Source organism: Scardinius erythrophthalmus (genome assembly GCF_964197995.2).
Source record: "Scardinius erythrophthalmus genome assembly, chromosome: 16".
NCBI lineage: Eukaryota > Metazoa > Chordata > Actinopteri > Cypriniformes > Leuciscidae > Scardinius > Scardinius erythrophthalmus.
The window spans coordinates 1,129,960-1,144,945 of NC_138236.1; the positions used below are offsets into that span (position 1 = coordinate 1,129,960).

General features: G+C 40.8%; 1 protein-coding gene across 1 annotated transcript in view; it reads right to left on the reverse strand.

The window, feature by feature from the left end:
* csmd3a (CUB and Sushi multiple domains 3a) overlaps positions 1-14,986 on the reverse strand; it is a gene marked incomplete at both ends in the record, with an annotated part of 339,298 nt that overhangs the window by 90,389 nt on the left and 233,923 nt on the right. Inside the window, 4 exons of the mRNA XM_081389133.1 lie at positions 5,900-6,088; positions 8,496-8,654; positions 10,672-10,860; positions 13,253-13,366. Of these exons, the coding sequence (XP_081245259.1) occupies positions 5,900-6,088; positions 8,496-8,654; positions 10,672-10,860; positions 13,253-13,366 (651 nt within the window). The remainder of the gene's footprint in view (positions 1-5,899; positions 6,089-8,495; positions 8,655-10,671; positions 10,861-13,252; positions 13,367-14,986) is intronic.

A 14,986-nucleotide genomic window follows, 5' to 3' on the forward strand; every position in this document is an offset into this window, starting at 1 on the left:
CACTGGAACTGGCACCACCGGCTCGGGCACTGGAACTGGCCCCACCGGCTCAGGTTCAGGAACAGACACAGACACAGGCTCCGGCTCAGGAACTGGAACAGGAACAGACATCACCGGCTCAGGAACAGACACTGGCTCTGGCTCCGGCTCAGGAACTGGAACAGACATCACCGGCTCAGGAACAGACACTGGCTCTGGCTCCGGCTCAGGAACTGGAACAGACATCACCGGCTCAGGAACAGACACTGGCTCTGGCTCCGGCTCAGGAACTGGAACAGACACCACCGGCTCAGGAACAGACACCACCGGCTCAGGAACAGACACCACCGGCTCAGGAACAGACACCACCGGCTCAGGAACAGACACCACCGGCTCAGGAACAGACACCACCGGCTCAGGAACAGACACCACCGGCTCAGGAACAGACACCACCGGCTCAGGAACAGACACCACCGGCTCAGGAACAGACACCACCGGCTCAGGAACAGACACCACCGGCTCAGGAACAGACACCACCGGCTCAAGTGTGTGCGTAGCCCACACACACCACATGGCTGTGGCCATAATGGCCAGTGTCGCGGTCACTGAGGGCTCAGGCTCAGGAACAGACACCACCGGCTCAGACACAGGCTCGACGGCGGCCATCTTGTCAGGGGACACAGGCTCGGCAGGCGTGACGTGAACAGGCTCGGCGGCGGCCATCTTGTCCGAAGACACAGGCTCGGCAGGCGTGACGTGAACAGGCTCGGCGGCCATCTTGTCCGAAGACACAGACTCGGCAGGCGTGACGTGAACAGGCTCGGCGGCGGCCATCTTGTCCGAAGACACAGGCTCGGCAGACGTGACGTGAACAGTCTCTGTGGCGGCCATCTTGTCCGAAGACACAGGCTCGGCAGACGTGACGTGAACAGACTCGGTGGCGGCCATCTTGTCCGAAGACACAGGCTCGGCAGACGTGACGTGAACAGTCTCTGTGGCGGCCATCTTGTCCGAAGACACAGGCTCGGCAGACGTGACGTGAACAGACTCGGTGGCGGCCATCTTGTCCGGAGACACAGGCTCGGCAGACGTGACGTGAACAGTCTCTGGCTGGGCAGACGTGACGTGAACAGTCTCTGGCTGGGCAGACGTGACGTGAACAGTCTCTGGCTGGGCAGACGTGACGTGAACAGTCTCTGGCTGGGCAGACGTGACGTGAACAGTCTCTGGCTGGGCAGACGTGACGTGAACAGTCTCCGGCTGGGCAGACGTGACGTGAACAGTCTCCGGCTGGGCAGACGTGACGTGAACAGTCTCCGGCTGGGCAGACGTGACGTGAACAGTCTCCGGCTGGGCAGACGTGACGTGCTTCTTCCATGCGTGCAGAACCGCCGATGCGTAAAACAGGAAGACAGCTCTCTTGGCCGTGGCAGGACTGATGGTGGGCTGCTCCAGGATGACCTCCGAGACGACAGCGGGCTGCACGGAGACGGCCACCGGACAATTTGTTGAGGCCTTTCTCTTCCTCCTTCGTCTCCGGACCACCGGACTCAAGACCACCGGAACTGGGACCACTGGAACTGGGACCACCGGACTCGGGACCACCGGAACTGTCACGGAGGAGGTCTTCCTTCTCCTTCTCCGTCCCGGGACCACCGGAGTCGGGTCCTCTGTCGCCCCTTCCTCCACCTCAGGATAGGTGACAGATGGGCTGGAGCATGTCTTCCTCCTCCCTCTCCCCGAAGGGGTCATCGGAGGACTGGGGACTTGGGAGTTTGTGAGGTAAATGGGAGGTGGGCCAAGGGGCGGAAGACCACCCTCCCCTCCGCGATGGTAAACGTACCCCACAAACTGCCAGAATGACAATATCCCCAGCATTCCCATCTCCCAGGCAGGCACAGGCATATTAAGACTGGTGTTAAAAATGTCCTTGAGCTCTGCGTCGCTGATGTTGAGCCCCTCCGCTACAACCACAAACTGGTGAGCAAACTCCTTTACGCTGGCATTGCCTTGTTGAAGGGAAAGGAGTTTGCTACGTTGGTTCACTTGTTGAGCGGAGGGGCAGGGAGATGGGAAAAGGAAGATGCCCATTTCTTCTGCTGAGTCCTCAGATGGTTGGTTCGTTCTGTCACGGTTGCGTGAATGCAAAAAGGTGTGAGGACTCAAGTGCAGGATAATTGATATTTATTATAAAAGAAATACTAAACATAAAACAAAACCCACGAGGGGGAAAACATAACTTAATAAATACGAAACAAAAACAGAACATAAACTTGCATGGGGATCACAGGGAACAGGAAACATTAGACAACGAACCAACACAGACTGCAAACAAGAGGGGACTTATAAAGGGAACAAATCAAGAGGGAACAGGTGGAACAAATAAACCAATAATCAGATAACAAGATGGGAGGGGCTAGACAATAGACACGAGCACATGGCCCAAAATAACAAAACACCCATGTGCAGCACAAGACAGGACAGGCATGTGACATCAGCCGTATTAATGAACACAGAACAACGAGTCGACTGATCAGAGACGGCGGCATCTGACACGATCTGTGCAACAATTCAATCTCCATTACATTCCAAATAAACAACAACAAAAAGAAAGGAAAGAAACTTATTAAATATTTTAGCAATGCTGTCTTTAGAAGAATTAATCACTTTCATATACAAAATAGAGGAATAGTTAATCCATTCCTGTTATTTACTCACTCGGTCGGTTCAGTTTTGGGTAAACCAACTTTTTAATTTATGCTTATTATATTGACACTGACTTTTATATTGTATAATGATCATCTCTTATCTAGCACGCAGCAGTCCACGCTTTCACAAACTGCACATTCACAATGTAAATGAACTTCCTTCAAATATGCCAATTTCATATTGTCTTAGCAGATTCGCATGGACTTATTATAGAGTTGAAAATCCGCTCCATTATTATAGAGTTGAAAATCTGTTTCTCAGAAACCCATTTACTTTAATTACCCTTTATTAATGGCTTTTGTTTTCTTTTTCTTGTTATTATATTTTCCTAGTAGTGATTTGAACAAATGTATTTTTGATTCGAGCCCTCTGGACAACACTTCTGTTGCTCTAATATTTGTCTCTTCTTTATGATGTTATGTACAATATATACATATATTATATATACACTATCATTCAAGAGTTTGGGTTCGGTGTGATTTTATAATGTTTTTGAAAGAGTCTCTTCTGCTCACCAAGGCTACATTTATTTGAACAAAATACAGTAAAAAAATAGTGAAATATTATTATGATTTAAAATATCTGTTTTCTATGTGAATATATAGTAAAGTGTAATTTATTCCTGTGATCAAAGCTGAATGTTCAGCATCATTACTCCAGTCTTCAGTGTCACATGATCCTTCAGAAATCACTCTAATATGCGGATTTGATGATCAAGAAACATTTATGATTATTGCAATGTTGAAAGGTTTTTGCTGATTAATATTTTTGTGGAAACTGTGATAAAAAACTGTTTGAGATATGATTTTTTTTTACATTTAATAAATGATTTAATTATTAGAAATGTAATGTAATAATTTTAATGAATGCTTTTCATGATCAAGGATACATTAAATTGATTAAAAGTGACAAATACATTTATAATGTTACAAAAAGATTATATTTCAAATAAATGCTGTTCTTTTGAACTTTCTGTTCATCAGAGAATCCTGAAAAATGTATGTATATATATATATATATATATATATATATATACAGTGCCCTCCACAATTAATGGCACCCCTGCTCCGCAAAAAAATTTTGTGTTGATTTTGATGTTTGTTTTGGATCGTTGTCCTGATGGAAGATCCAACCACGGCCCGTTATAAGATTTCTAGCAGAGGCGTCAGGTTTAGATTGCCTTGCAGATAAACAATGCAGATTTATTTTTTACAGCCAGTTTTGATCATATTTACCAGGGGTGCCATTAATTGTGGAGGGCACTGTATATATCATTATTAAGAACATTATTAATAATTGATCATCAAATCCTCATATTAGAGTGATTTCTGAAGGATCATGTGACACTGAAGACTGGAGTAATGATGCTGAACATTCAGCTTTGATCACAGGAATAAATTACACTTTACTGTATATTCACATAGATAACAGCTATTTTAAATCATAATAATATTTCACTTTTTTACTGTGTTTTGATCAAATAAACACAGCATTGGTGAGCAGAAGAGACTTCTTTTAACATATAAACACAAACGTTTGAACGATAGTGAATGTAGAAACACAATCACAACTCAGAGCTGTGAGTGTGTCCAGTGAAGGTTAGAGCAAACGATAACTGTGTGTGTGTGTGTGTGTGTGTGTGTGTGTGTGTGTGTGTGTGTGTGTGTGTGTGTGTGTGTGTGTGTGTGTGTGTGTGTGTGTGTGTGTGTGTGTGTGTGTGTGTGTGTGTGTGTGTGTGTGTACTTGTACAACTATCTTCGTGAGGACCAGTTTGAGTTTTAGACCATTGGAGTGAGGACAAAGAGAGTAAAGTGAGGACATGTTGTCCGGTCCTCAGTTTCTGAGAGCCTTTAAAGGGACACTTCACCCATTTGCATTAAGCTTTGCATTGTTAGAAACCCAGTCATACTATTGAATGGTCGTGCAACACTCTCTCATTTTCCCCTGAGATTGGAGAAATCTGTTATTTACCTCTTACACTTCCTCCTACAATGACGCAAAAATCGTCATTTTGCGTCATTGTAGGAGGAAGTGTAAGGGGGGGGGATTTCTGTTGAGACTACAAGCACTAGCTCCTCATCTTTCCCAGGGGGCGGGACCCGCTCACGCTACAGACCTATCACAGATCAGTGGGTGGGACTTTACGCTCTGAAACTGAAAGCAATATCCTCCATCTTGTTTGTAGCTAAGCTAACAGGCGCTGTGGAGACAGATGTACAGTTATGACAATAGCGGAGGAGAGTGCTCAATATGATATAGACTAGAAGAAGAGGATTTCGGAAGTCTGATGCTTGAATCAGGTGTTTATGGCTACCTTTACAAGCCGCATTATAGCGAAGAGCAGCCGAGGCAGAGAAGACCTGCCTGCTGCGGACGAGGAGCCCGGACTGGCTCGAGTTAGGGCGGACTGGTGGCGCCGGTGATCTCACTATGCAGCTACGAACCGCTACGAACACAGAGATAGAGTCCGTCTGCGGCAAAGAATTTCAACGATGACAATTTCTCCTGGACGAAATCTCTGAATCAGACGAGGACACGGACGTTTGTGTTGTGAACTATCCTAGTTTCGCACCGCATATGTTCTGACTGAACATCCAGGTACCATGCAATAATTCACCTTTTCGAAAGAAATACAAACGAGGAGTAATGCACTAATGAGTTCGCCAACTAACTAGACATTTTGTGTGAATGTGAAATGAATTTCAAGCTCTGGTAGTAGCTAGCCTTGTAGACGGAAGAGTGATTTCTCTTATAGGCAGATATGCGCTTTCTGGATTAGTGGGAGGGGCTTGCGGAGCTGTGCAATGTGGTGCATTGTGGGAGTTGTTGTCTTTCATACAAATGCGTTCTGAAGTTATTTTTTGTCTTTTCTCGGTCACAAAGGCACCAAATTCAAAATTTCTTTTACATTTCGACTACATATATGATCCACTTTAAATAAAAAGCAATGTTCAAATGGGTGAAATGCCCCTTTAAAGGCCTGTTTGAGGGTCAAGACTTGGTTTTAGGGATAAGGTTATAATGAGGTTAAGGGTCGATTTAGGGTCAGGGGTCGGGTTAGGCACTTAGTTGTGATGGGTAAGGTTAGGGTAAGCGGCTAGAGATTGCATTGTGTCAATGAATGTCCTCATTAAGATAGATGTTTAAGAATGTGTGTGTGTGTGTGTGTGTGTGTGTGTGTGCGTGCATGTGTGTGTGACTGCAGAAACACCTTGGCACGCGGGCACAGTGGAGTCCCAGGCCAGATGAGCGAGCGCTGTCCTCCTACAGACGGCCGAGTTGTTCCCGATGAGCCGGTATCCGCGATCGCAGGCCCAGCGCACGACACTGTTCACGTGTCCGCCGGTCTGACTGAGGACGAAGCCGTGCTGAGGAGAGTCTGGAGTACTGCAGTACATCGCTGTCGGCCAGAGACCGGACCGTTACACACTGATAAACCATCCACAACACTCCAACACAGCGCAATCATCCAGCCCTCAGTGATGTTAGAGTTACCAGCAGTTCATATCGAGACGGACACACGTGCATTTCTGGTGTTGCTTTAACACTAAAACACATGTTGCTGAAAAATAATTATGGGTAACACTTTACTTAGAGCCTTTATGTATAATGCATTATAAACATATGCATAATGCATGTTGTGATTCATAAATTACTTCATAAATAACTGTAACTAAAGTTAAAATGCATTCTAATATTTTATAACGCATTTAAATTAAATATATATGAAACGACACGATTACAGGAAGGTAGAATAAAACTGCAATGACAAAAAACCAAAGCTATAAGCTTTCGAAACTACTCAACTTTAGTGTGTCGTGCAGAAAATAATCATTTTTATCAAGGTTATGAATCACTAGATAACGAATGGGCGTTCATTTATGAGTTGTAACATTCAATCATAAAATTATTGTCATGGGAAACCTTTTTAAAGTTGAGCATGTTCATTAAATATATATGACAGATATATTTATAAAGTATTGGTCATAAGCTGTAACTGTGTATGATTATTATTAAACTTTCAGATCCGCAACATTTTACTTCATTCCATTATGTTTAATGCATTATAATAAAGGTGTGTTGGACGAATATATAATATTATAACTGTGGTTACAATTATTCATGAGGTGCATTACAAGGCATAATAAATGCATTAAAATACTTCGCATGCATTATATATAAAGGTTTGAAGTAAAGTGTTACCGAAATATGAAATGGCACAATACATCTGCTTTATAATACTCTTACACATCATAATTTGGACTTTGAATGTTTGAGGATCTTCTTTCACACACTCGCGTCTGCAGCGTCACAGCTTTCAGAATACAGTCAAATAATGCCATGAACTATTTAAACGCATTCGACGCGCTTCATCACACACAAAACAGCACTTTCTGCTTAATTCAAGTCTGACGGAAACAAGCTGATTGAAGCAGGTCACCTCTTTAATTTAACAGTTGCATTTTGGAGTTTATTTAAATTGCATTAAGTAATTTATTAAAAGGAAATACTGATCATTTGTGTTAATGCAATGTGGTTAGACTGTCAGTTTATGTGCATATATCCACTTCAGCATTTGTATTCACATCTTGGTGTTTCCATCTAGCATTGTATTTATGCATTGTCCAGAAATTTGCATTAAAATATGAGCAGGGCCGTTTCTGAGCATTTCGGAGCCCTAGCCGAGATCCCTATGGATCACTAGTTATTTATAAATAATACTAGATAATAATATTATCGTCTAGTATTTTTAAATAATAATACTAATCTCAAGATGTGTTGCACGAACTCATTAGACTATAGTAAATTGTTTAGTTTACTTTTGCAACTTTCTTTGAATTAAATAAAGTATATTAAATGAATAAAGTATCAAACGAAATATTATATCTCATTGCCTTTTTATTACATTAATTAGAGTTTGGCAGATCTTGCCCTATAATTACACTAAGAAGGTTTTAATTACATTCCCAATAGAGTTTAATTAAATTTCACTCAAGTTATAATACATTTAATATAACAATCAATTTAATGATGTCATTTTTGATAGTCCACTTTATACATTCTGCTAACTATAAGTAACTTTGCACGTACATGTCAACTAGCTCTCATTAGAGTATTAGTAGAGTTAGAGTAAGCTGACATGTAGTTGTAAAGTTACTTTTAGTCTGTTAGGAGCATCAAAATAAAGTTTTACTTAATTTAAATAAATAAAAATCATAGGAGATGAGATCGATTATACTATCCTTTAGATTTCTAGATATAAATATAACACTTTATTATGCTTTCTAGATTTGATTTTAATACTGTATCAAAGCCGTGGTTGTGGAATTCATCACTGGTTTGCCTAAAGTTATTCTTCTGATGCTGTCATTCATTTAAAAATGACATATTTCAATATACGCTGAATATTTGTATTTATTTATTTGAAAAACAACATTTCAAAACAACATTTGAAAAATTCCATCTTTCTTATGCTAATATTCATCCATAAATGTAATTAACACGAATAATTTGTGTGTCATTATGTTACATGCTGCACACGCGGGATGCATCGTCCACAATTAGTTTTATGGTTTAATTATGACATTATATTGTATATAGAATGTAATATTTAAACCATAAAACTAAGTTTGGATGACAGAAGCTGCATTTCCAGACAAAGTTACATACAAATACACACACATTTGGACACAAAGACACGGACAGATGGGACACGGACTTGAACGCACACGACATGGGCCGGACACACAGAAGGTTACGAGAGACACACACAGAACTGAAAGGAATTACCGATCGGGGATACATACTTTGATACTCACCCACGTAAGTGATCCGGAAGCCCTTCTTGTTGGTGCCGTGATCGGACGACCAGCGCAGGAACAGCTGGTGACCCGTCGTGGTGAGGTTAAAGGGCACTCGCTGGTCTCCGCTCAACACCGCCAGACTCGGACTGTACACGTTAGGCCCTGGACAAATGCATACAGAAACAAACCAGATTTGCATTTACAATGCAAATGCATGAGCAAATAAATAAAAAAAATAAAGAAATTGTTGAATAAGAGACGATTGTAATAGAGTGCAACAGTCGGTTCTGGAAACAGTAGATCATCCGGGGACTCTTTGGTTTGGGACGCACTTAACCTAATCTCACACACTAGCGGTGTAACGATACCCTCACGTCACGAATCAACACACACTTATTCTATATTAAAAAACTTGTGTTACATGCGATTAATTGATTTCACAGCACTAATACATATATATATATATATATATATATATATGTTTATATATGTGTGTGTGTCTATTTTTTATATGTAATGTATATTATGTAATGGGGAATTGTTATATTAGCTATAGTTTGCACTAAACAATGCAGTGTTCAATATGCAATATAATACTGTATATATAATTGCATTATTTATTTCATATAAATATATTAGCGGTGTAACGATATCCTCATGTCACGATTCGATACATATCACGAATCTGAACTCACGATACGATATCATTGCAATACTCCAAGACATATGAGAAACGGTTAACAAATGTACTGTTGATTAAAATGCTAAATTTGGTATTACATTGGGGTGTAAATGAATAGTCTTCGAATTGGTGCTGAAACCCAAAGCACAGGACAATAGAGACACCAGAATAACAATATTCATGATTCTGAAGCTGAAAATACTGAATTATTTTAGACGAATATGCTTGATCTCTGTCACTGTCTAGATACATTTAAAATAATGTCGGCCACTTTTTACTGGTAACATCAGACATTTGGTATTAACAGGACACACAAATATTCCCCCATTGCATTATTATACCTTATATTCAACATTATATAGTAGTTTAATGTAGTACTGACACTAAAACTCTGTAAACTTTTGTAAAAAAATTTAACACCAGTATTTTTCATTTTTAGGTGAACCAGCCTGTACACGATACATATTGTAGCATTTTTGTATTTGCGATACATTGTGACACCCCTATTTCTGACTGTTCAGGATGCATAGCGTGGACATTGAGACGCACGGATAGAAAGTCATTGGAGGAAAGCCCCGCCCACACGTGATGGGATTGGTCACATGTTTGTGATGTAGGAAACACCAGCGATTTCAAACCGTGTTTTTGAGACACGAGAAAAAAATCTATTCATGCCTTAAAATAGCTTGAATGTAACTCGACACCCTTGCCTCGTTTAGTATGCGTGGTTCTATGAATATGCAAATGAGCCCCGCCTCCACTCACTCACTCAGCTCAGAGATCCACTGGTTGACGATCACACGTTGATCTGATTGGTTACAAGGTAGTTTGTGACGTCAGAAACACCAGCGATTTCAAAGCGTGTTTTTGAGACTGTCTTTGGTTCACTGCAGTTTTAAGGAGGAAATACTCAGCAATGCTGTCGACTTATGAATTTAGCTTAGAAAACACCACATAGACATATAACCAACATTAAAACTTGACTTTCACCACAGGGGACTTTAAGACTCTTGGGAAGGAGCTGCAAAAATTGCCTCGTTGCAAAACATGAACACAAAAGCTGGTCTGAGAGACGGAAATTGCCATTGGTTCTCACTTCCTATTCCACTGGGTCTCTGCAAATGCCATGGGCATTAACGAGCGTCCAATCAATGATGAGTAATAGGGTCATTTGCTGATTGCAAGCACTTAAGTAATTAGCGCTAATAACACTCTGAATGTTTTCCGAATTGTCTTTGCCATTGCCTCGCTATCAAGAAATCCTCGAGTCTTTCCAGCGCTTTGCATATCTGCAGGTCCTAAATGGGGGAATATTTCTCTCGTAATGGTCACGGATCTAAAAAAAGCGACTCAACTGATTCCAGAGGCTCCAAATGTAATTTCGAGTTTTCCAGAAAAGTGTTAGAGTTGCGACAAGGCCGGAGAATAATGTGTGCAATATTCAGGGCCGCAGTTGCACAGATGATGCCCTGGATATGAGGAATAATTCAAACCCACCATCAAAGATCTCCAGGATATCAAACTCTTTCTCCGTCTGGAAGAGTTCAAAGTGCAGTGTGATGTTGTAGCCCTTCTCCACGTTGATCATCCACGAGCACATCTGAAGGTTGGGGTAGCTGTCGGGGTAACCCGGACTCAGGATCACACCGGTCGAATCGAACAGAACCTCGCTGTCGGGACATTGCACTGCGGAGAAACCAAACCAGCATGTGTTAAATACTGCAAGAACCAACACAGACGCACGGGAAACACACACATGAGAGGCATCTACACTAACCCTGATCGTGTTAACAAAAGCCATTCTAGCGCTCGCTTCTCCGAGTCTTTAAGCTCTTTTAGCATGTGACGTGCAATGCTGAGCTAATTGAGCTAACGAACAAGTAAAAAACAACAACAAAAAAAGCATATGGAGCTTGTTATTTCATGCAAATGTCAAAAAGTATTAGTTTACTAATCATGCATTATGGTAAAAGAGTTTTGAGGTCATAACATAACGTCTTTACTAATCATAATTCTAATTTGTGTGAAAAGGAATACGGTTTGCTGGTTTTATTGCCAGTGTTCATTTCAACTGGAAACTGTAATATTTTGTGAAAAAAAAAAAAAACGTTTTTTAAACCAGTCAATGTTGGCTAAAACATCGTCTGAACACAATCATCTACAGTATAAACTGATTACATCATCATGGTCTATGATTATACATTTCCCAAAAGGAACCATTTTCACTTTATCATCATTTTATTTTACACTTTATTTTTTCCCCTTGAAGACCACTTATAATGTCAAGCTTAAACTAAATGTTTCTCGCCTCATAATTTACTTTTACCCAACATGACGAGACGTGACAAGTTTCCTCTGACAAGTAACTTGTCTGTTCTCACTGGAAGTGAAAATGTGAATCACTCAATCAGAATATTTTATGTTTAATAAACAGCTTTGTGGAGTGCAACTTTACAGAGCTACTCAACACGATGCCATATGAAGCAAAACTTCAATTCCCATAATGCACTGGGCATGTTACCGGCCACGCCCACTCTGCTCCTATTGGATAAGCTTGACCAGAGTCAAATACCGCCTTGCTTTAGTAGGAAATACTTCTTAATAAACTTTAAGTCATAATGGTGTCGACTTGTATTGTTCTGGGTGCAAAATTTCAAAGAGTGAATGTTTAAGTTGAAGGCAGCGGCTAAACGCTGCAAAGAATTGTAAATATGGAGAGAATCTGAAAAACCTCCATGTTTGTAGTCAACATTTCAAACTGGATGAGCACGAACACAGTGTTCTAGGATAAACAGAGAGAAAAACATTTACATATTTAAACACACTACCGACATTACAACAATACAAGGCGGGTTGAAAACGGGTGAAGTCACACTTTAAGCTTTAAGGCGCTGATATACTTCAAGCTCAAACTGGTGTGACATCATTTTAAACGAAATCAGTTCAGTTCTTTTAGTATTTGTTTTGAGAGTTCGAAGCAGTTTGTGTTTCCGGAAAAGTTTGCTCTGGCTGCTTTAGTCCATGGTGATGATGTAATAAGTGGGTGTGGCTCGGAGGCTCCGCCTTCTTTGACGCAAAAATCTTCTCCGGTTCATTTCTTCTGTTCAGTCCGTCGAAGTCACGCAAGTAAGAACATGAACACACTGGAAAGACGCTTTAGAGTAGAAACTGGAGCTGTGATTGTAATTAAAAGCGACACTGACATGTTTTTCATTTTTAAAAATGCAAAGCTGCTTGATTTTAAACAATCTATTGTATAAAGTGCTGTATGAATAAACGTGACATGACGAACAAATTCACATCGCTATAATCAGATGCTTTGTGAGCGGCTGTTTTCTCACCAATGTCATTTTTTACGTGTTCTTTTTATTATTAAGAGGAAAGCGCAGCAGAAATTTACATATTCATCTAAACGCCGCTCTCAGCAATGTGGATGGCAGCGGTTCATGTATCTTAAACTTATTTTTTACCCATAAAATAGTCAATCATTTTATCCCTTAAAACTCATCTTTGATCACCAAATGACACATTTAAACGTTTTTCCTTGAAAAAAATCTATTCACGCCTTAAAATATCTTGAATGTAACTCGACACCCTTGCCTCATTTATTATGCGTGGTTCTATGAATATGCAAATGAGCCCCGCCTCCACTCACTCACTCAGCTCAGAGATCCACTGGTTGACGATCACACGTTGATCTGATTGGTTACAAGGTAGTTTGTGACGTCAGAAACACCAGCGATTTCAAAGCGTGTTTTTGAGACTGTCTTTGGTTCACTGCAGTTTTAAGGAGGAAATACTCAGCAATGCTGTCGACTTATGAGTTTACACATGGTTTGTCTTAAAGCGTATTAAAAACACCACATAGACACATAAACAACATTAAAAGCATCCGGCTTTCCACCACAGCGGGAAGAACGAAAAAGTGGGCCTTTTAGCATCACTCTACTACAGTTTCCCGAATCCGTAAGTCCAAAAGAGCCTAACAACTAGCGGCAGAGCTAACGACTCGAGACACGACATCAGGACGAACACACACACAAATGAGACAGCGTGTCGAACGCGCTGCCAAACTCACCCTGGCACACGGGAGGAGGACCATCCATCTGGAGTCTCTCGCCCAGCCGACAGGTCAGGATCTCGGAGCCGAGCAGCGAGAAGCCCGGCAGGCACCGGTACCTGATGATGTCTCCTGTTGAGGAAGCACACACACACATCTCTCTTTCCCACTGCAGCGTGCGCTCAACAACACATTAGCTAATTAAGACCTGACCGCTTACACACTCGTGACATTAATGATGACAAATGCAGAGCGTCGCTGTTATTTTCCCCACAGAAAGAGGCATTTTCTTTCACATTAAATAAGAAACGCTGGATTGTGAAGGTGGGTTTCTCTTTAACGAGGGTTCGATGATAAATCTACACACACAACTGATCATCAAACGCTGTTCTTACGTGCTTCGAACTACACACTAAACCTTAACGCTCAAAATAATTAATTGGTTTGAGTAGGAAAAACTTAAATTAAAACGAATTAGTTCAGTCAAATTAACTTTTATGAGTATTTAGCACTTTCTTTTTCTTTCAAGCTCACAGAACTGATATATTCTAAGTAAACTGAACGATTTCATTGGTTTGAGTTTTATTAAATTAATTATTTTAATTTAGATGAACTTAAGTTGAACTGAAACGGCTGGGATTTCTATTTCCCAGCATGCTTTGCCGATGGCACCCGGAAGGGAGAGTATATGCTAAAATTAAGTGTAATATAATGTTGTTTTTTGTGCAAGATTAATGTTAAGTAGGAGATTTAGCAGTGATTAATGTTTTGTTATGCTAATTTAGAAGAATTTCTGTTTCTGTTTTAGGAGAGTTGCCATCAGTGGTGCATGAGCTTAGTTAGAGAGCAAGTTTGTTAAAAGCTTTATAATCATAATCATACTCATACAGCAAGTGCTATACCATGCTATTGTTAACATGTTAGCAAATTACCAATTTAGCATTTATTGAACTAGCTTGTTATAGCTAGCTAAGTTTATAATAATAAAAATGTTCACACTGAGGTTACATGAACATTTTAATATGTTAAATGTATGAATTAGTGTACTCAAACATTTCAAGTTAATGGGTTAGTTCACCCAAAAATGAAAATTCTGTCAGTAATTACTCTCCCTCATGTTGTTCAACCCCGTAAGACTTTCGTTCACCTTCGGAACACAAATGAAGATATTTTTGATGAAATCTGAGAGCTGGATCACTTCTAAGACACTATAACTTGCTGGCCCAGAAAATGTATTAAAGACATTGTTAATATAGTCCAAGTGACTCCAGTGGCTCAATCTTAAGATTATAAAGCGACGAGAATACTTTTTGTGCGCAAAAACAAACAAAAATAACGACTTTATTCCACTTTTCATTTCCTTCTCTCTGGACCTCGAGTCTTTTTTACGTAGTGTTTAAGCGTAGCGCGTCTGTGCACGTCACCACGTATCACACATGACCAGAGTCGCCCAATAGTGAGCCTAAGTGGTGACGTGCACAGACGCGCTACGCTACGTAAAAAGACTCGAGGTCCAGAGAGAAGGAAATGAAAAGTGGAATAAAGTCGTTATTTTTGTTTGTTTTTGCGCACAAAAAGTATTCTCGTCGCTTTATAAACTTAAGATTGAGCCACTGGAGTCACTTGGACTATATTAACGATCTCTTTAATACATTTTCTGGGCCAGCAAGTTATAGTGTCTTAGAAGCCTATGGAGAAGTGATCCAGCTCTCAGATTTCATCAAAAATATCTTCATTTGTGTTCCGAAGATG